General features: G+C 39.0%; 1 protein-coding gene across 3 annotated transcripts in view; it reads left to right on the forward strand.

Annotated features, from left to right (window-relative positions):
• CtBP (C-terminal binding protein) overlaps positions 1 to 24,470 on the forward strand; it is a 117,483-nt gene extending 93,013 nt beyond the window's left edge. For all 3 annotated transcript variants that reach the window (XM_034981356.2, XM_034981357.2, XM_069506973.1), the window contains exons 3-13: positions 713 to 909; positions 6,604 to 6,666; positions 8,280 to 8,407; positions 13,446 to 13,705; positions 14,669 to 14,800; positions 15,360 to 15,559; positions 16,692 to 16,791; positions 17,400 to 17,530; positions 18,475 to 18,721; positions 19,551 to 19,681; positions 20,373 to 24,470. In XM_034981356.2, the coding sequence (XP_034837247.1) occupies positions 8,325 to 8,407; positions 13,446 to 13,705; positions 14,669 to 14,800; positions 15,360 to 15,559; positions 16,692 to 16,791; positions 17,400 to 17,530; positions 18,475 to 18,721; positions 19,551 to 19,681; positions 20,373 to 20,435 (1,347 nt within the window). In that variant the 5' untranslated portion in view covers positions 713 to 909; positions 6,604 to 6,666; positions 8,280 to 8,324 and the 3' untranslated portion in view covers positions 20,436 to 24,470. The remainder of the gene's footprint in view (positions 1 to 712; positions 910 to 6,603; positions 6,667 to 8,279; positions 8,408 to 13,445; positions 13,706 to 14,668; positions 14,801 to 15,359; positions 15,560 to 16,691; positions 16,792 to 17,399; positions 17,531 to 18,474; positions 18,722 to 19,550; positions 19,682 to 20,372) is intronic.
• Positions 24,471 to 25,816: the final 1,346 nt, after the last annotated feature.

The raw sequence follows: 25,816 nt of genomic DNA on the forward strand, positions 1-25,816 counted from the left end.
CACAGACAGACAGACGGACGGACAGACAACGAAGTGAGCAAAACAAACTACACCATCAAATTACCCGAAAAAATAAACTAGCAAAAAGTCTATGAACGCGCACTATCGTTAATCGAACAGTATCGGTAATAAACAGAAATAACAAAAATTTCGACTATTGTATTATTTATGTATCAAATCAAAGCATCGACAAAAACAACAAAATTATTTAACTTATTTATTAACACTTCGTAGGTATTCGATGGGAACAACAAAATCATTTGATATGCTAAATTTATCATCATATCGATGTGGTGCTATTTAACATTAGTTGACTTGCTATTTTTAACCATATTCAATGCATCGGTATTTTTAGCGCATGACGTAATCAGTCGCAATCGGTAGGTATAATGTCGTCGCGCGCGCATTTTGCACCGCGCGCCCCCTTCGAAATTTAATTTCCTGGAATCTTCGCGCTACCTACTTAAGTACCTACTGCAGCTACTTAGAACGTAGGTATAGGTCCTAACTATAATAATTTGTATTTTTTGATTTAATAATATTTTTTTATTGAAATTGTTAAGTTTTAGTATCGCAGTTAATCAACAAACTTTAATATGTGTTAAATTAACAGGTTAATAAATAAATTGGTCACCTCTAGTAGACACACTTTCGCATTTATAATATTAGTATGGATTTAAACGTAACTAACTTAATTTTTTTCTTGTTGCAGGTGTTAAGTGAGCAAGGTGTGTGTGTGCGCGAGGCAGCCTCGCCGTAGTGTGTGCAAGTGGCGCGTAGTGTCAGTGTGTGTTCAGTGAACAGTGACAGTGTGTGTGTGTGCGTACGCGCGTCCGAAGTGGCGCCGACGCAAGCGTCACCTCGATGGATCGGTGATCGCGATCTGACTACATCGCAAGAGCAGCGCTGGTAAGTTAAAATTCCCTTTATCTACACCTGTATTTGTGTTTAGAAGTTATGAGACAGGCGATAGGCCGCGGACGCGTCTGTGAGACCTAATGTATCGGATTCTACAGGATATATTTCGGAGTGCACTCAAAAACTTTTTGACCTGGTCCCATTCTCACCTTTCTTTCGTCAGTCCTCATTTTAAATGGTTGTGTAAGTCGACATTCCCTGGACACGTTCCTCATTTTAAATGTTTGTGTAAGTCGACATTCCCTGGACACGTTCCTCATTTTAAATGTTTGTGTAAGTCGACATTCCCTGGACACGTTCCTCGTTTTAAATGTTTGTGTAAGTCGACATTTCCTGGACACGTTCCTCATTTTAAATGTTTGTGTAAAGTTTTAAATTCAAGTAGGTAGGTACTCGTTACAAACATGAAATGAATGAAGACTTCTTCGCCTTAAAATAGCTCTCTCATAAGACGAACGTGACCCAGTTTTGAAAAATGATGTTCTAGCGGAATCTGCGACGCATTTCGATCCGGATTGCACGAGCGTGATTCTAGTATTTCGCTGCATTCTTTCTCGTGTGTTGAAATTGTCACGTACTCTTCTATACTCAGAAAATATACGTGCTAGAAATGTGAAAAATATTGCGGAAATGATCTTACGTTTCTGAGACCTCTTATAAATATACTATGTATATACAGCGTACAAAAAACTAATCGGACATAGGAAAAGTACATTGAATTATTAAATTATTTATTTCTTGAAAATTTTATTGAAAAACGTAGCTTTTTCCCGCGACTTCGTCTGGGACTGCACTTTGAAATCCCTTTTTTACCCTCTTAGGAGTTTTATTGTCAAAAATCCTTTCTTAGCGGATGTATACGTCATAATAGCTATCTGCATGCCTTTCAGCCCGATCCGTCCAGTAGTTTGAGCTGTGCGTTGATAGATCAGTCAGTCAGTCAGCTTTTCCTTATATATGATTAGTTTTTCCTTATAAATGTAGATGTAACCTTTCACTTAAAAGAAATAGTAATAATAACCGCATTCCTAGCCCATAATAACCGCATTGAAACAATTTTTCAAAAGCCGAATCGAAGCAACTAAAAATGCAATTACACACTACTATCTTATTGAATAGAATAGAAATATTCTTTATTCAAATAAACTTTTACTGGTACTTTTGAACACTTAGGAACTTACCACAGAGAATTCTCTAGATTTATCTGTGTTAAGAATAGATTTTTGAATCGCCAAAATACTGAAATTATTTCATGATTTAACAGTTGTAAAATTTCTCCCAAAAAAAACTATTTCACAGAATAGAGGTCATTTTTAAAAAATCTGCCATAAATATAATATACGAGTGTGTACTTCACGATAATAATTAGTTAGTTAAATAGTTAACTAGATAAATAAAATTATTATTTCTGTTCGCATTGTCTGATGTAATCAACAAACCAACCGTCATATTCGGTGTAGTACTATAATTAATTATGTCTAATCGGCGTTCTATTTAAATTACTTTGTTATTTAATTAATCACAAGTCAAATGATTAAATAGTTAGATAAAATGTAGGTATTATAGAGTGGGTCGTTATGCGGATGTAGACGTTTTATTGACTAGATGATGCCCACGACTTCGTCCGCGTAAGTTTCCGTTTTTTTTTAAACCTCAAACTCTTTGCATTTCGAGGATCAAAAGTAACCAATAATCGTCTGTAGTATCCATACTATCTCCATACCTAATAGATGATGCCCGCGACTTTTTCGGTGTGGATTACTTAATACTTTTTAAATATCCTGTGGGAACTTTTTGACTTTCTGGGGCAAAGTAGCTTATATCTTTTTCCGGGCTGCAAACTATGTATATGTGTGCCGAACGTCATAATCGGTTAAACGGATGGAGTAGACAGAAAGACAGCCAGACACTCTTTCGATAGATAGCTAGCTATATTATCCACGAGTGCTATCCCTTAGGGCTACAAATTGTATAATACTAGATGATGCCCGCGACTTCGTCCGTGTGAATATATAGGTATTTTTAATACCGTGGGAACTCCTTAATTTTCCGGGATAAAAAGTTTCCGGGATGTAAGCTAACTCTGTACCCAATATCATCAAAATTGATTGAACGGCCGTGCAAACCTAGCAGGCAGACAGACAGGCACACTTTCGCATTTATAGTATTAGTATGGATGAATCGTGAACGACGTACGAGCAAAAGCTAGTTTGTATATAAAGATAGTGAGCAAACGAGTGCAAGTCACATAACCGAATATTGGAAGTGATTATAGCTGCCCTAACCTTGCTATAACAGAGAAAACGTTAGGGAGTTGCAGACTATTTAGGAATTTATCACCAAATGTCTGTGGTATTTATTTATCCGCTCCTTGAAATCCTCGTTTGTATGGAGAAGCGCGTATGAAATGTAACCTTAAACCATGAAACGAAAAGTATATGTGGACTTTTTCTTTATTTAAATGCAGGTCAAGCCTATGGCAGGTGTTGTCGTCAAAACTACTCGCCAAACAAGCCTACACACGTGTTTACCACAGTACATAGTAGCACAGTTCTAGATACCTATTTACTGTTGTAGCTATTCCTGCTATTTCATTATGACAGGATCATTCCACTGTTTTTACACGACTGCCCAAAAAAAGGAGTGTAATGTTTTCAGGGTTCATGAAGGTATTTCATGAGTTTCTTTATTCCACTATACCTTCTAAATGCCTTAACAGATTCGGATGTAGGTACCTATGCGGTATCGTTAATCCTTACATCATCTAGATTCTAGAATGACACTGCCGCGGATTGGGTGATTTACATTGATTCAAGTCTGCAGTAGGGAAGTTGAGAATGTAATAATTAATTATTATTATTAGACTTGTTCAATGAAGCAGGTCAACAATTCTAGAGATTATATTGCTAGTTTTTATCAGTTCTATTGCTTCTTCTATTAGTATAAAAGCTGATGCGCAAAACTTGGTCAGCAAAATCCCTTGGGAACTCATTATTTCTGCGGAATAAAAACTATCCTACAGTTATCAGTCTCAAAGATGCAAGCTATCTCCGTGCCAAATTGTGTTGAAATCGGTTGAGTATATTTTGAGATGTAAAGAACTGACAGACAGACAAACTAATTAAAAGACAGACGTACTTTCTGATTTATAATATTAGTACGTACTACGTATACATTTAACATTACACGCGTAGATAAATAAGCAAGCGATAGTAACGTGAGAAACGCGTAATTAATTCATTAAATAAGTAAGCAGTGCAAGGTCACCCGGCTACACGTTGGGCCGCAAGCAGATAGCTTCATTAATTCAAATGACCAAGCATACACAGTAATAGCTTAGCGAAGGATCTTTCCACTGAAGCGGAGCGGAGTGTGGGTATAGTCACGCAAATTGCTAATGCGCGAGGCCGCCATTTTAGTGACGTCAGCACTAGACTGACGTTTCGAGTTGATGGTATATTTTTACTTAAATATACGTCAAATGGCGTCATTTCGATGTTAATGAGACATGGTTCCAGCGCAATAGCAATTTGCGGGACTTATACTTATTGGTCTTCAGTGTATCTTTCCACTGAGGACCAATCAGAAGGTCGATTTCGGAAAACTTGCATCAGTCATGATTACAATCGCAACTGTTGTGATTGGCTGAATTTATTGTGATTTTATTGCAACAAGGCATTGTAGCCAATAAGTGAGTGAGAGTGGGCCCATCAGTGGTAATTGCAATCTTGACACCATTGCACTGTAGTTGTCACTTTACCGTAATCGAGCCCAGGTTGCTAATCAAACCTACCTACCTGCCAAATTTCATGATTCTAGGTCAACGGGAAGTATCCTGTAGGTTTCTTGACAGACAGACAACAAAGTGATCCTATAAGGGTTCCGTTTTTCCTCCTGAGGTACGGAACCATAAAAATATATAAATAGTCTTCGTAGAGGTTGATAGTTAAGCATAATAGTTAAGTGTCTGTCTTCAAATCGTTCTGGTATTCACTGTGACGTATGTATTGCTCCTGCATGCTGTGCTGCTTACGTAGAGCGTCCGCGGTATTTGTGTCTGCCTATGCCCTCTCACGTTGTATGAACTCAGCTCGCTCATGTACTTTTTCCGTCCGAAGAGATCTTTAAAAATTATTAGCGGCTAGTATTTAATTAGCGCACTATCTCAGCAGAAAGTATCGTGAGAAACTCGCGACCAGTTAATTCAGTGCAAGGTCGTGCAAAACGAGTTGCTGATAGTGGCGATGTAAACGTTTATTGATTCTAAGAAGTAACACGTTGCCATCACGTTGCTTTAAATATACGAGACCTTCAATGAAATAGTGCCCTACATATTTTAATTATTTTTTTATAAAGAATATTAGCCATGTTAAATGACTAATATTCCCCTTTCCTCTCCAACTAAGCGTCAGGCTTGTGCTAGAAGTAGGAACGACAATAGTGCAACGGGTGGGGTTTGAACCGTCGACCTTTCGGTTTTCAGTCCACTCCTTTACCGGTTGAGCTATTGAGGCTCTTAAATCTAAGTCTGCGGCCCAGCTGGGAGCGGTTGCGTCCTGCGTGGCCTGCAGCGGGTGAGATGCCATACTCCATATATGCCGCTTGATACCCGTGTTCCTTCCAATTTCTCTCTTTGTTGTTCTTCCTTTCGTTCTTTCTTGTTCTACACGCGGGCCGCCCTGCAGGACGAACCCGCTCCCACCTGGGCCGCAGACTTATACTCTAATCAGTACTCTTATTATAAATGCGAAAGTGTGTTTTTGTTGGTTTGTCCTTTAATCACGTCGCAACGGTGGAACGGATTGACGCGATTTTTTGCATGGGTATAGATAAAGACCTGGAGATTGACATAGGCTACTTTTATCCCGGAAAATAAAAGAGTTCCCACAGGATTTTTAAAAACCTAATTCCACGCGGACGAAGTCGCGGGCATCAGCTAGTACGAAATATAATAATCTTTGCATAATATACCTAGAATTACGCATTTCTATAATGAAAAAATATGTAGTTACAATCAAATAAAACCCTACCGGGCGGTTTAAGTATTACCGAACTTTGCTGTAGTTCATGCCTTCTAGCTTGCCTTTCTATTGCATTGGTTACATACCTACTTGCACGCTTTTCGATGTAAACTTATTATGCTGATTATTCTGTTATAATTACTTAATTATCGATTCACATAATATAATACAGCAAGATTTATGTCTTCTAAATATGTATTCAGTTTTTTTGAACATTTGCATAACACCCTCGATAATACTTGAGTACTAAAACTATGCCAACTTGTAACGGATTACTTAATAGATTATACTTTCAGATTGTAGTTGTACTTATTATTAATTGTTTTGGACTTGCTGTATATTTTTAAAGCTGCTGCATAATTTTGAAGGTCCGCGGCAAAGTCCACTAGGACTATGCCACGTATATGTATTGTATTACGCAAATTGTAGAACCAGCTGCTAAAATTTCATTGAAACTACAATATGGGGCTATTCAAGGGGCGGATAAACAAATCAAATGTTCATGGGCGGCGGTAATCAGTTAGCATCAGGTGACCCGCATACTCGTTTGCTCGCAATTATATAAAAATACGTTTAAAATAATACAATTTAAATATTATTAATTTTAAAATGTGCATTACAATTTTATTGTCCAAGTAAATTAACAATTGTGTTTTTGCTCTAGGTAAAATGAGCGCAGCGCGGCCGAGAACGAATTGCCAACGCCAACCCTAATGAAATTGAAATTGTGAGTACCCTTATTGATCGTTCATACTATACGTAAACATTCGATGATAAGTACTCCTTCAGCCAATTCCTTCAAGCACGAGTAAAGACTGATTGATGGATCAGAAAATTATCCAGATATTTGTCATGCAACAGCATTGACTGTGGCAAAATTGACAGCTTGTTAACAGGAAGACATTGCATTCGGTTCTCCTTATAAATATAAATTATAATAAACTAGCTATCCTCCCCGGCTTCGCACGGGTTCGCTCTAATTTTTTTGAAATAAAATATATATATATATATATATATATAATATATATATCATAATATGCTACTCAGGAATAATGTAGTTTTCTACTGGTGAAAGAATTTTCAAAATCGGTTCAGTAGTTCCAGAGATTACCCCCTACAAACAATTACCTCTTTAAAATATTAGTATCGAAAATAACTCATTCAAATTCATTCAGTATAAAAATCCTCACGCTAGCAAAATAAATGCTACATCCTTTCCAACGAAGTTCCATAACATTTCCTATGCAGCTATTGTCCGATTTGGAGGTGTTCCAAGATTTTATACAATCGGTTTTACGACCTCGCCGGCTTTCGACCTAGCCCACGGTCAAGTATTGAAGCGGACTTAAAATCTTTATTATTGTACCTATACATCATTTTTTGGACAAGCTTTTCTTAAACTCTACCCAACTGGTTCATTTTTTACACAACTGCACCAAAAAAGAAGTTGAATGTTTTCGGTAGTAGAGATATATTATGTAGAATTGTTAACCGTGCGATATTTTAAACTGAAATAATAGAGGTAAATGTGTATGTAGGTTAAGTGGAATAAAGCAATAATTATAATTGCTGGCCTATCAATACCTACGTGATTATATTTACAATACGAACGTGTAACAATAATAACGATAATTGTTGTTTGTGCGGGCAATAATTTGGGCTAGCTAATTAAATTCTTAACTTATGAAATCATCCGTAACACATTTTGATTATTTGCGGAGAGGCTAATTATTTTATTAAATACAAGTTCAGGGACAAAATAAATATTTCGCAATCGCTACGCCAAAATGAATTGAAAACGCTGTCTTTGTGCTGGTGTGGCACGGCACTCATACGAGCCAATAAATAGAATAAGACCACTGTCCTTTATATATATCTTCATTTTAACGTGATGGTGGTTATTTATCTCCATTTCGCGATAATCTGTTAGGACTTGGACACAAAAATTCCAGTATGGATAGTTATGTATTCTAATGCTATGAACTCATGTCGTGATTTTAGAATGGTCTTGTCGTAAAGGGCTTCCGAGCCGGTCAAGCATGTAGTTTTGTTTTGCTTGATCAAGCAAACAGCACTTTCCTCATATTTTGAACACTGTCCGAACGTCGTCAAGCAAAAATATAAAATCGCATCAATCACCGTCAAGCACGTAATTGCTTGACTCAAGCATAAAGCAAACATTGTAAAACGTCAAAATCATGCAAAAATCTGCAAAATGCAAAAATTGCTTGACGTGAAGCCGCTTTGACCGTCTTGGAAGTCAATATTTGCATCATTGAGAACATTAAGATTTATCTTTTCCGTCAGCGTGCAATAAATATACCATTGCATTGATTCCAGGTGACGCGCTGCGGAGCGGTGGTTAGGGCGGCTCTGCCGCTTTAAATGGAAAAACGCAAGATGCTGCCAAAGAGAGCGCGTATGGAAAGTATGCGGGGTCCAATAGCCAATGGACCCCTGCAGTCAAGGTGAGCAAAAGGGGAATTTACCATACTTAATAATCCCATGATCCGCCATAGGAATACGATGGATCTTGCGCGGAATTAGCTTCAGTTTGATATTCCTCTTTAGTATATATTTATATATGTTTTGTCTATAAAAAAGCTGTGGATGTTTTGTCTATAAAAAAACTTTACTTTACCCAGTAGATTTATTACTTTACCCAGGAGTTAAGTACCTCATTAATAACACACTCGTAGTTGCTAATGGAAGAACAAACGAACTTCCGATCGCGACGTGAATATATTTAAAAGCAGGTTTTATACTTTTACTTGTAGGCAGGTAATTACTTAATTTTAATTCCTAAACATTATACTCGTGTGTCCCTTCATTCACCGACAGTCTCGTTAACTCATACCTAATCGGTAATATTATTATTGCAACCATTTTTGCATAAATGCATAATGTTTGACCAGCATAGACCGGTTTCTTTGGATTGTCTAACCACGGTAATAATATTATGTATACAGTATTCTAACTTCATAAAAACGGACAACTTCATACAGTGACGAACGGACGGTGTTTTGTTTTAACAATAACCGCGCGATTTTTTCACTAACAATAAGTTCAAGTACATATTTAATATGACGAGTAGGATATATTATTGTTCTGTTTTTGGTTGCATGAATTCGTCAATAACGCATCCAGAGATAACTTTTTTTAGATTACAATCACAAAACTGAATGGAAACACAAAGAAGGCAAATGTAATTAAAATGCTGGAGGCAGGCAGCCCTATCGCATGCTTACGTACCGCGCGGCTGTAGGCATTTATTTCAAGGATACGGCCGAGTTACAATACTTGTATACATAATATTACCGTGGTCTAACTATCCTTATACGGAGTGGCGTCTTGTAGTATCTACCTACCTAACTCGAACAATAGGAGATCGTTCTCTGTATGATAAAATATGTGGGAATCTTTCGCGATATTTCTTTTGATTGTACTGGATTTCAAAAAAAATCTAACCAATTGATTTTACTTGAACGTTTCAATTATTAGCTAAGGCGCAACGTATATCTGCAGAATGTAGTGAAGCTTAGGTTTGTAAAAAAATAATCAAAGAAAATGAAACAGTGATGAGAACCAAACCACGCGTCGTCGCTTGGAGTCGTCGCCAAGCTGAATAAAGCAGAGTGAGGAGTGAGTCTCTCTGCGCCTTTGCTCCACTCTGCAAAATTGTGTAGCGCTTGGCTTCTCAAGAGACATGAGCCGCGATTTCATTTATACGTGGCATTGTACATACGTTTTCCGTTATATATCGAAGACACACTTTCGCATTTATATAATCACTTAAAAATAATGAAGAAAAAAGAAAAATAATAATAAGTAGAAAAGTCCTAGACAAAACATTCAAAATAGGTACCATTGTATAAGTCCCGCAAATTGCTAATGCGTGTGGCCGCCAATTTAGTGACGTCAGCATTAGACTGAAGTTTCAAGCTTATGGTATATTTATATTTCGGCTGACGTCAGAATGACGTCATTTCGATGTTAATGAGACATGGTTTCAGCGCAATAGCAATTTGCGGGACTCATACACTCTTTGATTGTCAATTGCTGAATTTGAATTTTGTAATTAGAATTTGTTATTCATAGGGTGTAATGGTGACAATAAATTACGTAAACTTAAAACTAAAGCTACGAGAGTTCTAAATGCGCCCTGGTCTAAGAAGAACCCCACCACAATTTCCTTTTCATTAAATTGGTTTTTTAAAACTACTTAGTTATTAAGCTTTTGAAGGCTTTTAAATAATTATTTCGTGGCCAGTTAGCCGTCTGCGTGCAGAAATTCCAGCAGTTACGTACTCCTTTAACACTTTATTAATGAGAAATTTAACCGGTTGTAGTCATGCAACATTTTTCTTTTCGTTATTTTAAATTCATTTTTATTATTTTCTAGTTATGTGGCATAACATTAACTAATTCAGGTACTTAGAGTTTTGTTTATATAATAGTTAAAACCCGTCCGTGACTTCGTCTGCGTGGATCTAAAACTCCCGGAGTACATTGATTTTTCGGTATAAACGGTACGTTGCTAGGATGCAAGTTATTTCCGTGTCTTTACGTAGAAACAGCCGGGAAGGACAAAGAAATATTTTTCCGTTTTATAATACCTATTAGTTGGATTTTTACGTTTGGAACATACAAGTATGTTTTGAGACCTTTACATTAAAGCATCTCTATGTGCATACAGTTCGGATAAAATCGGTGACGGTTGATATGGATAATTTGAAAAAATAGATATCTGTTTATATCGTCGTCGTTCTGAACTTATGACTTTCCGAATCTCCTACCAATTGGCTATTGAAGCTTTGAAAAAGTTTTGATTTGTATTATGTATTTTGTTTGGTCTACATATTAAAGAAACAACTGCAGTGCCATTTTCATCCCACCTTGACCCATCTAACGTTTCTATGATTGCCTGCATTGCAGTTTTGCTTCTTTTAAACTCTTTATGGAAATGTTTTCAACATATTATTTGCACGAATAATTATTTTTTATATATATAATGCATTCGTACCAAATCTACAGTCACAAAATACTTAGTTAAACGATTTATTAATGAAAAATAAACGACTTGTTTATTTATTTATGAATTTATTTTAATATTATTAGACGAATATTGCTCAACCACCCATATTATAAATCGCGAAAGTATGTTTGTTTGTTGGTTTGCCAGTCGTTCAATTACGTCGCAACGGAGGAACGGATTGACGTAATTAAACCCTCGCGCACGAAGTCGCGGACATCACCTAGGTAATAATAATTAATTTGTTGATACACTCATGACTCGTGAGTTACGATTATTAATCAGGATATTACAATACTTATCTACGCGTCTAAACTACCGCATTTGGGTCGCCTTTGTAGAGCACTACCTCTTTTAGTCTCGTGCGTTTTGTAACTTCTGTCTTATCAGCGAGCACGCATTTTGTACTCCATGTACCTACTCAATATGAACGTAACATATCTATGGTTTAAATTCATTGCCTCTATGTAAACCACAGACGCACACGGTATAAACAATCTGTTACTTAAAGCTTCAACACCCGAACTAAGTTCTATAATTCGCTTTAGAAGTCCACCCAAACCCTTGCCAACGCCGCCGGTCCGTCTATTGGGCTCAGTCAACTTATTCTTTCCTCGCGCTAATCCTATTTGCCTTCCATCAAAACTTGGCCGAAGGGTTCGCCCCCACACCCCATCCCTTTGTTTGCCCCCGAATCTGTTTTCGTCTGCCCCGGGAAACTTGGCGAAATTTTGTAAAACTCCTCCGGAATTACTTTCTCGTTTCGCCGGAAACTTTCCTCGGCAGTAATAATAATAATTCTGCTTCGCTATGACGAAAGTTTAATTTATTAGTTTAATCGCGCTGGCGCGGCTTTAATTATTCTCGGGGGCTGTGGAGGGGACCCCGACTCGGTTTAATTTAGTTAGGATATTAGTTTCGCGTCCCTGACTAACTAGCCGATATTAGAGCACAAGCTCGTCAATCAATTCTATTGACGCTGCTTACGATTGCAGATTTCAGACAGCTTTCTGACGTTATACTTTGACGTTAGATTTTTTTTACACCTTTATTACATGTTATCTCCCAAAGCCACCATGATCCAAACTTCATAGACGCTCATCGTTCCTCCCAGTGTTGGGGCAGAGAAACTTTCAGCTTTTATAAAACTACGAAGGTCCAAAATATCGTCAGATTTTTTTTAAAAAGAATATTAGCCAAGTTTATGTTGTCTAATATTCCCCTTTTCCCTCCAAGTAACCGTAAAGCTTGTGCTAGGAGAAGGTACGACAATAGTGCAACGGGTGGGGTTTGCACTGGCGACCTTTCGGATTTCAGTGCACTCCTTTAACCGTTGAGCTATCGAGACTCTCGATTTGTTGTCATATTACCGAATATAAAACGTGTTATGCATCGTTTAACTATGGCGTCTGATTTGCATCTTGAATATGGGCACTATGTTCCGAATCAAAGACTGTTGTCGGTCATTATGTGAGTTACGCAATGAAATGGCTTTATGCTAATGCGGCTTACGTAATAGCTCCGGTCTGTATCTGTTTAAGGAAAACTAATGCAATAGTAGTATTTTTTTAATTACATTATTTCTTGTTCCAACGAAGAAATCGCTACTGCAAGATGAACAATGCAGTAGTAGTTCACACAAGTTATTTGTTAAATCAGTAATTAGTATTTAACTATTTATTAATTACTTAGTCTAATTCCTCTTTTAGATAAACTGTTTCAATCAATAAACTGTTTACTGAACTTCTAATATTACCATACTGGGCTTTTTTAATACGCCAATATTCAAATACTAGAACTGATACGGACGAAGTTGTGGGCATCAGTCCGCGTGGATTTAGGTTTTTGAAAATCCTGTAGGAAGTTTTTGAATTCCCTGGGATAAAAAGAAGAATTTGTTACTCTACGTCCTTTCAACTATCTGTATGCCAAACATCAAGAAGATTGGTTACTTATTTAGGGCGTGAAGGAAGGACAAGCAAATAAACATACTTTCGCATTCATAATATTGGTATAGAAGTATAGATAAGCTTTTAAAACTACTTATTCCAACTTTTATTGTACCGTCATAAACGGGTTTGTTTCTACAGTCTACTGCATTTGCAAGTTTTGTTTAGCATCCAGTTAGTTGCTGGCTCGTATTACCAGAATAGTTTGTAAATCATTTCCTTGTACAGTCTACAGTCTACACTACATTGGAATATGCAACATTGTTTAGTATACCATACTTTGCAGATTATGCTACCATAATATGAGCATTCCCAATCTCTGACAACTATTCAAAATGTGTTGTTGTACTGTTTAATAATGAAATGAAATGTATTAATTTAATATAGGGCAACTTGTGCCATTAATGATAATACTAAATGATGCCTGCGACATCGTCTGCGTGGGTTTAATTTTTTAAAAATCACGTATAAAATAAGTAACAAAGTTTGTTGTAAGTCTTATGTGTATTTGTTTGGTAATTCCAGGCCCCTAGTGGCGTTACTTGACGGGCGGGACTGCACCGTCGAGATGCCGATCCTGAAGGACGTGGCGACGGTGGCGTTCTGCGACGCGCAGTCCACCTCGGAGATCCACGAGAAGGTGCTGAACGAGGCGGTGGGCGCTCTCATGTGGCACACCATCATCCTGACCAAGGAGGACTTGGAGAAGTTCAAGGCGCTGCGGATCATCGTGCGCATAGGCTCCGGCGTCGACAACATTGACGTTAAGGCGGCTGGAGAATTAGGTGAGCTTCTTCTTCTGCTTCTTCGCGATTACGCGTTCATCTCGCCATGCCAATTAGGACACCTATTCGAGATCAGTATGTTTGATCGCGCGTTCGTACTAGTAAAGTTCGCGCGAACTTGCGATGATCGCAACTTGCGTTGTGTTAGGAGGATGCCTTAGTCATAGTCCAGCAGCCGCCAAGGGATTTTTTTCTGATTAATAACAGACTGTATTTTCGTGAGTAGATTCCGTTTCATTTGAGCAAAACTTGGGCGTCTTGTCAAAAGGAATCTACTCTCGAAAGTCCAGTCTGTTATTAATCAGAAAAAAAATCGGCGGCTGCTGGACTATCATGCGGCGGCCAGGGATTCGCCGACCTGGCTTCCGGCTTATATACAAAACAAAACTTTGAAAGTAGAGGTAGATTACTAGACTAGAAAAAGACAGGTTTTACACTTGTTGACTATAATCATCTGTAATGCAGTATAAAACGGAACTCGGCAAATGTTTGATGCCGTCTGTAGACTGTTGGATCACTCAATTCACAAACACTGGGCTTGTACACTCTTTTTAATTGAGCTTTGGGTTAATGGATCCCAGCTCTTAGTGTTTGTAATAAAGCTTAATTACATAACGACATTATACCATTAGTAGCATTACCAACCGACAGTAACTTTTCAAAATTGACTTATAGTCTGACAGTTATAGTACAAAACATATTCTTAAGACTGTGCATAGAAGCTGTGATAAGCTAATGTTTAGGACGTCCACCTCCTAATCGGAGGTCAGGGGTTCACCTCTAACTTTTCAGAGCTATGTGAGTTTTAAGTAATTAAATATCACTTGCTTTAACGGTGAAGGATAACACTTGGCCAGCGTGGTAGATTGTGTGTGTGTGTGTGTGTGTGTGTGTGTGTGTGTGTAGTGAGCCGGCGATGGGTTGGTCATGATGATGATGATGATGTGCCTTGTTGGTTTTCAGGCATAGCTGTATGTAATGTGCCGGGCTACGGCGTGGAGGAGGTAGCGGACACGACGATGTGTCTCATATTGAATTTATATCGACGGACATACTGGCTCGCCAACATGGTGCGAGAAGGAAAAAAATTCACAGGTATGCTACTGTGTACATGATAGTTAATTAATAATCAAGAAATATTTGAAGATGCATTAGTCTTGGTGGTATGGTGGAAGGAAAAGTGACGTCAAAGGCAAAATCTCGTTTTTGCTACAGATTTTTTGTTTAAAGTAGCCTTTCTGTAGGTGCTAATTTACTTCTAAGCCAAAAGTCAAAATCTCACTTAGTGTAATTGTATGTGGAACTTGAAGTTACTATTAGAACTTACCCCTATTTAACCCCCCTTAGGGGTTCACTTTTTAAAAATCCTTTCATAGTGGATGTCTACGTCATAAAAGCTATCTGCATGGCAAAGTTCAGCCTAATCCGTCCAGTAGTTTGGGTTGTGCGTTGGTAGATGAGTCAGTCAGCTTTTGCTTTTATATACCACCACATTTTATTGTCCCAAAAACCCTTTCCCGTATGTAATGGGTAATACAATACAGAGAGACAGATCATTGTCAGGTCCATAGCTCTTAGCTAACATGTTTTAGAGCTGCAAGTTATTAAGTAGATGGTTAATTTAAAAAATTGGACTATATTAATTGGTTTTCAGGTCCGGAGCAGGTGCGCGAGGCGGCGACGGGCTGCGCGCGCATCCGCGGCGACACCCTCGGCATCGTCGGCCTGGGCCGCATCGGCTCGGCCGTGGCGCTGAGAGCCAAGGCGTTCGGCTTCAACGTCATCTTCTACGACCCCTACCTGCCCGACGGCATCGAGAAGTCCCTCGGCCTCACCAGGGTCTACACGCTGCAGGTAATCTTCTTATTACTTCTTTCTGGGGAAGTTTCCACACTTACCTACACCAGAATTCATAGTCAAGATGAGGGCTTCTTTAGAGGACGATTCAAACAACATGTGTCATACACAACCTTAATTAATACATTGCATGAACGTTGTATCGTTTGAATCGCTCTTTAGAGAAGCCCCTATCTTGACTATGAATTCCAGTGTTAAACATCTGTTTTGTGCATGCCCCTACTCGCAAAAGTTTCACTCCAGTCACACAAGCTCGCTCCAGAGGGCAGCAAGGCTGTCGGTCTCAGGTGCTCGCGTTGCTCTGCCACGATCGTGCACTCTAGCATCACGTGCGTCGGTGTTTCATCTACCTCAATGCAGGCCTTGGACAGAAGATGATTTGATGACATCTTACCTACAATAGGCTTTTGTTTAATGGGCTATGCCTTGTTATTAAGTCCCACTGCCTTCTTGAGTTTACCTCTGTCTAAGTGGAGTAGTTTGTTAGTTTGTTTATACTAGCAAAAGCCTCTCTGGCTTGTCTGCAATCCCTAGAATATATCCACAGTTGGGAATGCTCTCTTGAGTGTTAGTTCATACAACCAGATTTTATACTAACTGAAGGGTATGGGTATGACAGGTTCTGGCCCTGTAATCATTTTAGTTGTCCTCACCATATGGTGATGTCATTGGATGTGGTGAATGTTGCCAGATCCTTGTGGCCTTCCTATATTATGAATTGAGAAGTTATCGAGGAACTAGTCAAATCAATGGGTGGGTCAGTCATTATCTCTACATAGTATAAAATAAAGTCGCTTCCCGCGTCTGTATGTATGTTTGTATGTATGAACGCGTAGATCTTTTAAACTACGCAACAGATTTTATTGCGGTTTTCACCAATAGATAGAGTGATTCAAGAGGAAGGATTGTAGCTATAGTTTAATTCTCAAAAAATTAGAGATCTCTAGAGAAATTGAAATAATGTGAATTAGGTCGGAAAAAAATCCTCTCATTTGAGAGTTTCCGAGGCAATGAAACCTCAATGACCCCACATTAGTATCTACGTTACACCCATGCGAAGCCGGGGCGGGTCGCTAGTTTTACTATAAATAAATGTAACGACATTTACAGTACAATTTTATGTTTTCAGGACCTCCTATTCCAAAGTGATTGTGTATCATTGCACTGCAGCTTAAATGAACACAATCATCACCTTATCAACGAGTTCACTATCAAACAGATGCGCCCAGGTAACAATATCAGCTGTATACCTAATTAACTACCCAAGGATAGACTTAAGAAAATGTCTTGCATTGTCTCGCATCTTGTTTCGCAATTGTCTCTTATTTCAAAGGTCGGTTCACCTTTAATATAAAAAAGCTTAAAAGTCTACATACTATTTTTGACATGACGGTTAAAATGGCGAGTGAGTTCTGCACGGACTATACATATTTCCTGTGGAAAGCTGTGATAGTCTAGAGGTTAGGATGTCCGCCTTCCAATCGGAGGTCGGGGGTTCGATCTTGGGCTTGCTTTAACGGTGAAGGAAAACATCTTGAGGAAACCTGCATGCCTGAGGGTTCTCCATAATGTTTTCAAAGGTGTGTGAAGTCTACCAATCCGCATATGGCCAGCATGGTAGACTATGGCCAAAACCCTTCTCTCTGAGAGCTGTGCTCTGTAGTGCAATGACTTGACGGCGTCATCATGATGATACATATTTCCATTTTAGTGAAAAATCCACTGGGACAAAAGCTGGTATTCATGTTTTCACGAAATAATGATTCCCAGTTTGTTGTGGTAGTTCTATGCGGTGGGCCATTGATTGGATATAAAAGCAGTTGTATAATGGTTCCAGGCGCGTTCCTGGTCAACACCGCGCGCGGCGGGCTGGTGGACGACGAGGGACTCGCGGCGGCGCTCAAGCAGGGCCGCATCCGCGCCGCCGCGCTCGACGTGCACGAGAACGAGCCCTTCAATGTCTTCCAGGCGAGTGCCCTGCGCCTTACATACACTCGTACATCGGCTTTGTAGAGCGTCGTCTCTGTCACTCGTACCTATGTGACGGTTTCTCAGTCGCAACGACAGAGACAACGCTACACGAAACCGCTATCTCTTTCTAAAGGTCGATGTACAATATTTCCTGCTGGGTATACTGGAGTATAGTGTACAGTACCCTGCAGGAAATACCGGAGTAGGTATAGTGTACAGTATCTGGCAGAAAATATTATCACAGGTGAAAATCAGTGTGCTGCATTTTATGTGTGTTGATGCATATGATGCAAGACATTAAGCTTTACACCTATTTGGGGTAGTGTCACAGATGCAAATGTTACATTTTACCCAAAAATACCCAAGTATGGAACCCTCTGTGCGCGAGTCTGACTCACACTTTTATGCTTTGTTTTTATCTGTGACAACAAATAATTTCTTTCGTTCCTTTCTTTTTTCTTTCTATACACTTCGCGGCGCTTTCTGTAAACGCTGGCGGGCTGATGGACGACAAGGGAATCGCGGAATTATCACATTGTGATCAACATTCGAACGACTTCTTTGCAATAGCGGCGACAAATATAGAGGGCATGTTTGTTGTTTGTCGACTAATCCGCTTCGACTAATTGCGCTTTTGAAGCAATTTGCTATGGGTTGGACGGTTTCAAAGTCTATGACGGACACAGAAACATTTACATAACAATATTATATAGATTGTTGTTAGAAACTTTTTTTTTTTAGTTAGACACTTTTTTTTAAAGGATATTAGCCATGTTAAATGACTAATATTCCCCTTTCCCCTCCAACTAAGCGTAAAGCTTGTGCTAGGAGTAGGTACGACAATAGTGCAACGGGCGGGGTTTGAACCTTCGACCTTTCGGTTTTCAGTCCACTCCTTTACCTGTTGAGGTATTGAGGCTCATTACGTGTTTGGTTTGCAGGGCCCACTGAAGGACGCGCCGAACGTGCTGTGCACGCCGCACGCGGCCTTCTACTCGGACGCGTCGGCGCAGGAGCTGCGCGAGATGGCCGCATCGGAGATCCGGCGCGCGATCGTCGGCCGCATCCCCGACTGCCTGCGCAACTGCGTCAACAAGGACTACTTCCTGGCCGGCGCCGCGCCCGTGCTGGCGCCGCCCGCGCCGCCCATCCCCGCGCCGCAGCCGCCGCCCAGCACCTACAGCGAAGGTAGCCACGCACTACACACGCAACATCTGTAAACAGACCAGTCGACCCGACAATACTTTACATTACACCCACTTGAATACTGTATGTTGTTATTCCCTCATGTTAACATTTGTGTAACAAGTGTATGTTTCCCGAATTAGGCTTATTTGCCCAATTAATTATTTATCAATTATCTTATGGACTAAGAGCCAGCGCCTGCCAAACCTTTGATATTTTATAAAAGCTGAAAGTTTGTTTGCGTATTGTCCCCACTCAAAGAGGAACGATCAGCGACTATGAACTGGCTGGCGACTATTTCTTTAGGAGATCAGGTAATAACGCGCACGCGCTGGCTCTCTCTCTATTACTTATTCAACAAAATGACTGACTTTAAATTGTATAGTTACTATAAAAAATGTTATTTGAATTATAAGGATTATTAAAAGCATTTTGATTTATAATTTGTAGAGCAATTAATACCATAAATATTAAAATACATTTGTTCTGTGTGTTAGGGTGACCAATCAACACAGCTATGCTGTGCTGTGCTGTTGTGATGAAGATACGAGCAAGCCCTGCTGCACTGCACTTTATAAAGCAGTGCTGTATTTAAAACATAGCAAGGATCACGTGATACGTGCTGGCTTGCACTTGTGGGCATGTCGCGCTGTCGCAGACGCACAGCACACCGCGCAGCTCAATTATGTTTATAGAAAAAAACAAGTCGTTGTACAATATTTTCTGCCGCGTTCTGTAGCTTAGCTGAGCACAGCACATCGCAGCATAGCTCAATGCTAATTGGTCACCCTTAATGTTTGGTTAATGTTAATGTGTGTTGTGGTGGCGGCAGGCATGAACGGCGGGTACTACGGCGGCGGCGGCGCGCAGGCCGCACACTCCACGACGGCGGTGCACGAGGCGCCCGCGCTGCCGCCGCAGCCCGCGCCGCAGCCGCCGCCGCAGCAGCCGCCCATCACCCTCGTGAGTATATATTACTGCACACATCTCATCCCCATCACATAACTAAGAACCTCGATAGCTTAACGGTTAAAGGAGCAAACTGAAATTCGAAATGTCCCCAGTTCAAACCCCACCTGTTGCACTATTGTCGCACCTACTTCTAGCACAATTACGCTTAGTTGGAGAGGAAAGGAGAATATTAGTCATCATGATGGACTTGACTAATATTCTTTTTTTTTTTTAAATATCTCTTATAACTGGGAGATTACGGGTAAGATTCCCGGCAGATCAATTAAGGAACTTACGATTATGACTACAGCCATTCCCCTACCTAGCTAGCCCACAACTTCATAGTTTAGCACAAAGTGAGATAGCGGGCAAAAGCTTCTTCTCATTTTGTCTCCAATCCATTGTGATCGCCACCACGTTTACAGTTCCTTGTCAATACTTGTGGCCGCCAGGTACAATGGCACTTTTCTGACTAAGCTTGTGCTGTCCGTCAGTCTGTTAGTCTGTCAGCAGGCTGTATCTTGTGATCCACAATGGGCAGAGTTTCACAGAATATAACAATTTTAAATGGCCGCCATAAAATAAACAGTGTTATTTCTTGTACGATGATATGGAACCCTTCACGTACGAAGCCGAATCGCACGTTACCGATTTTTTACATTAAAACTGTTTTTGATAAAACATTTTTTTTTTGTGTTTTCAGCCAATCAACACTTCGGACTCGGGTAACCACCAGATGAAGCAAGAGAGCTCCGACGTCCACTAGGCGACACGCTACGTTGCAGTACCGTCAGCGCCGAGCAAACAAACAAACATACAAACAATAGTTTTATTGATTCCATCGCAACTATGTCATAAGTACCTACGTCGTAAGCCAACGAGTGATATCAAGTGGACCGACGTTTGCATACGCATGCCTGTTAGTTTAGTTCCTGAAACTGTTCAGTCTCCGTCGACAAGGGCTGAGCTAAGCCAAGACATGGACTGGTCCTGTTGGGATCGATACGCCAACTATATTAGTATGTTTTGGCAACCCTAACGAGACAGGCTGTTAACAAGCAATATCTAAATATTGAGATACGTATGCCTGTCCACAAGTTTTGTCTTTGCAGTGAGCATAAAGGACATACCCCTAAAGCTATATTTAATTACGCCTGTAATAAGTGTAAAAGACATTTTAAACAATATAGAAAGTGAGGTAAGGGAGCGTACAAAATAATAAATGTAGCTTTATAGTGCATGTATTAAATGTGAAAGACTGTAATTTGGGGGTGTTTTGAATATTTTTGCAAATCTATCGTCCAATGGACTCCGCTTACGGACTCTTAAAGTATATTTGATGTGTATAAGTGACGCGTGTTGGTGCAAACGTCGTTTGAGCGATTAGTTGATTCTGTGTTTGTATTTCGTAAGTTGGGACAGCTATATTATATACTGTTATGAAGCGTGCAAATGTCGCGGGCCGATGTATGTGTGTGGAGTGCAGGGGCGATGTTTCGAACGTACTGTACACGTGCCGTCGAGTGGAAAGAGCTCTGACATTGAACTTGCGCAGTGGGTGACGATATCCTTGATGGTACAAAGTGTAGTGCGAAAGCGAGGATCTCTATACCCGCGCATTGGTTCGTCAGCCAACATTTAGGAAAATATGCACAGACAAATTCTTATCACTGTCCAGAGGTCTTTTTACGTGGCGCCAATTGTATGATGGAATTGAAATATTATGTTAAATCTACTTAAATTGTAAGAACTGTATTTCTTTTTTTTTTTAAGTACACGAAAAATTTACTATGTTGGAACTTATGGTGGAATACTGAAACAACTCTTAGTGCAGAAGAGCATATTTAAATATGTGATTGTTATTTACAGTTACTGTATGGATGGAATGCCAAAAATAAACATTTTTAATGTTTTTAATAAATTAAAATTAAAATTAAGTAAACAAACTCTCTTATTAATGTTTTTCAGTATTCGCGAGACGGTTGTACAAATTCTTAAAAAAATGCACATATGCATGCTAATTCTATTGTACACAATTTCTGAGGCTGCAGTCTGTCTGTAAATGCTTGGAGCACAGTCTTGACCTTGTGCAGAAAGGGCCAGTTCGTTTCGCGCGCATTCATACTTTCTTTGGACGACCTCTCCGGCGCAGTGGTGAGCGCTGTGGTCTTATAAGCAGGAGATACCAGGTTCGATTCCTGGCAAGGGTAAATTGGAATTTTATAAATAATTTCTAAATTTTCTCAGGTCTGGTCCGGGGGGCTAGTTTACCACCCCAACGGCAAAAGAGCTCCAAGCGATTTAGCGTTCCGGTACCAAAGAGGTATGGGTTTAACAAAAACTGACGTGTACCCCTTCCAGGTTAGCCCGCTTCCATCTTAGACTGCATCATCACTTATCACCAGGTGAGATGGCAATCAAGGGTTAACTTTTATGAATATGAAAAAGAAGTTTACACAAGTAACGCGCGTAAATCGCGTGTAGTTCGCTAGATTCGACTCGCGCGTATAACACACGGCGTTCGCGCCACTCGACGTAGTACAGACTCGTCTTGCGTCGAAAATGTATCGAAAAAACACTAACTTATGTAGCATTGCAATATCTTCCTCTTCTTCTAACAGCATAAGTGCTTGAAGTTTTACCACTAAACCTGTCGATTTAATTTAGTTTCGAGATTGTGTACGACCGAACTGGCCACAATATTTTCTTAGTCTGCAGTTTGGAGTTGAATATTGTATCCTGAGTTGGTTTTGCAAAACTTTCGTGTTCTTCGTTAGTTTACAAAAAATAAAGTTTTATATATATAAGTATTTTTTGTAAATGAAAGTTTCTCTGTAATTATTATAGGTCTATACTATGCAGCCAACGCTTTAAAAAAATTTGTTTGTCTTTTTTTAATAAATAAAGGCAAAGACAACTTTTTGGTGCGGAATGTTTTGTACTAAAACTTCTACCATGTTCATGAGATGTACATAGTTATGCTTTTAGTTGTGACATCGTAGAAAAAATATATGACTGAATTGAAGGTTGTAGTATATGACACGAGATTAACAATTAATAAGAATTATCTGTAGGTAATATATTTAGTTAAACCACGAGGCCTGTATTTTCCAATGTTTGATCTTGTTACATATACTATCATCTTTACGATAATACAGTAGAAACCCAATTATTCTGAGTAAAAATATTAAAATAGTTAAGTTCGGAAAATTCAATGCTTAGTATGAAATATAATATACTTAGCTGACCCAGATTTGTGGGTGGAGTTATTGAAAAAGCCTTTCTAAGATGCTATCTATAGAGAGTACTTTGACTTTGCTCAGACTTAAGACATTTTAGAAATGAGACAGTGTTATTTAGTTGGCATAAAACTGTCTTGTTTTAACTGAATCTCAAGTCTGAGCAAAGTGAAAGCACACTCTATAGATATGGCTGTTAGTGTGGGTCCACATTATAGAGATGACTTGCAAAATCACAGTTTTCAAAACCACACAGTTTGAGCTGTATATTACAGTAGCCAGCAAGAAATATTGTACATCTACCTTTAGAATGAGATTTTGGCTTTCTAGAGCATTGGCTTTGTCACTAATACCTATGTGACGTTTTGTCAGTGTCAATGACAGACAACGCTGTACGAATTCGCTATCTCTTTCTTAAGGTCAATGTACAATATTTTCGGCCGCATACTGTAATAATATATCAGTCAGTCAATTTCTTCTAGATATTACACGCAAGTGAGGGCTACTTTCTGAAAATGTACTAAAAGAGATAACGGTTTTGTAGCGTGCTGTCTCTGTTCCTGAGACCGACAAAACGTCACATTGGTATGAGTGACAGAGACAACGCTCTACAAAGCCGAAATCTCTAAAGTTCGATGTGCAATCTTTCCTGTTGGGCACTGTAAAAATTTAATGTCAAGTTCCTCCATACATTTACAGCCCGTATATAGATGTGAAATAAAAGTCGATAGTAAAAAATTAAAAAAAAGAGTAGATCCATTGTATAAAGACAATGGTGCTGATTCTGAGCACAACCTAATTTTAGAGTATTCACATCCTCTTCTTACTAATGTAATATGAAAAAGACAAACAAAGTTTAACAGTTTTAAATTTTATTTTTAGATGGTAAAACTAAAACCGTGATTTTAGCGCACAGTCGCGAACCTACTGTTTAAATTTGTAGCGTGCACTAAAATTTAGAGTCTTTAAATCCCTTTTTAGCATTGTTAAAAAGAATAGGATGCAGATACTCTAAATTTAGTTTAGAGAAAGATTACGGAATCGGTGCCACTATTGAAATTTGAAACCCACTAAAATGATATTGGGAACTGAATAATGGGGTTGCTACTGAGCTAGGCCTGACCTATTATTTGAGCGTTGGATCCATCGCCCCGTTCGTGTGTTCAGCATTTGTTCGCATTTGACCCCGCTCGCCCGAGCTGCACATACGCATATAAAACTGTTATTTTTAAGTATCGACAATGGACTGTAGACCTATCATCACACTTTAAACTAAAAAAAAACAGGTGGACTTGTTTTTATTTTTATTTTGAAATGTACAAAAATCATGCTTTCATTTATTTTTCTTTTTCTAAATAGAATTAAGTTACGGATTTGTACATGAAGCGAAAGAGCACGTTTACTATAGACGGAACGCAATAGCCACCCGGATAATCCGACAATCGTGATTGGTATTTAAAATTAGTATTTACTTACAGTTTAGTTTAATGACAAAAACAATGTGTATATTTTATGAGAAAGTGAAAAGTTCTTAAATAAAACTATTGTTTTCGGATTAATGACTCTGGTGTTTTATTTTTATTTAAATCCCAAAATGTTATATCTGTTGAAATTGAAAAGGATCGAATAGATTTCTCAGACCTAGTCAGAGTGGACTAGAGTGAAGGAACTCAGTTTGATCCTGAATTATAAGAAAAATAGGGCTACCTGCGTCAAATGCGTCTAACATTTGACGCCTGCCAGTGACGTCGAAGCCACGACGTTTTGGAAGTTCCCACTGTCGAGAATTACCATGCTTTACTGGACGAAAATAGCTACTTATTTAACTAAGGAGGAGGACGCAGAGAAAGTGAATTCTATAGATTCTAGTGCGAGAATCAAACCGTTCTGTAATTTATATGGAAGTTGTGTGTGTATACGCACGGAATTGCGGCGACTTCCATATTGGCTCGTATATTGTATATTCCGTAATGGCTCGATCTAAGGGAGACTGACATCTATAGAGCGCACTCTGACTTTGTTTAGACACATAAATCTGTCTCATATAACTCAATCTTAAGTCTGAGCCAGTCTGAGCAAAGTCAAAGCGCGCTCTATAGATCTCAGCCTGAGTGCTATCGTCACACTCACTCTAGCTGTCAACTACGGCGGTAGGCCTTCTGAATCTGAAAGAGTCAAGAATCGGCCTGCTGAATATTCTATGAAGTTCATATCCGAACTGTAATAAAAGTTACTTTAGTGCGCCATGTAAAATAACCTACTTCTGTAAGAAAAAAGTAGGACAATAAAAGTTGTCGGCAAGCCACAATGTAAGTATACCTTCCTTACTTCGACACTTAAAGTTGTTATTGTATTATCATGGGGGTCGTAAGCAGCAGCGACTGGCAACTTTTTCATTCCAGTTATAAATGACAATGTTGAAAAGTCCTGAAGGAATAAAGTTCGGGTCAGGGACGAAAAAAATATATAATATTTTATGATATCCGTGGTATGAGTTTTTGTGACACTAAAAAGTGGTGTGGAGTGGGAGGCTTCTGAAGTGGCTGGTTTTAATTTTACCTTCTTAAATAATTATATAAAAGGAAAAGGTGAATGACTGACTGACTGATCTATCAACGCACAGCTCAAACTTCTGTACGGATCAGGCTGAAATTTGGCATGCCGATAGCTATTATGACGAAGGCATCCGCCAAGAAAGGATTTTTGAAAATCTAATCTCGAAATTCGAGGAGTCCACGCGGACGAAGGCGCGAACATAAGCTAGTTTAACACTAAATTTATGATAACTTTGGGTGTAAATAAATGAGATTTTTAAGTGTGAAAATTCTAAAACAATTTAACTTTAGACATAGTTTATTTATTTATTAGTTGAAATGTCTTTACCTTCTTTGCAAACATACATTTAGTA

Source organism: Maniola hyperantus, chromosome 24 (assembly GCF_902806685.2).
Source record: "Maniola hyperantus chromosome 24, iAphHyp1.2, whole genome shotgun sequence".
In the NCBI taxonomy this organism is placed as follows: Eukaryota; Metazoa; Arthropoda; class Insecta; order Lepidoptera; family Nymphalidae; genus Maniola; species Maniola hyperantus.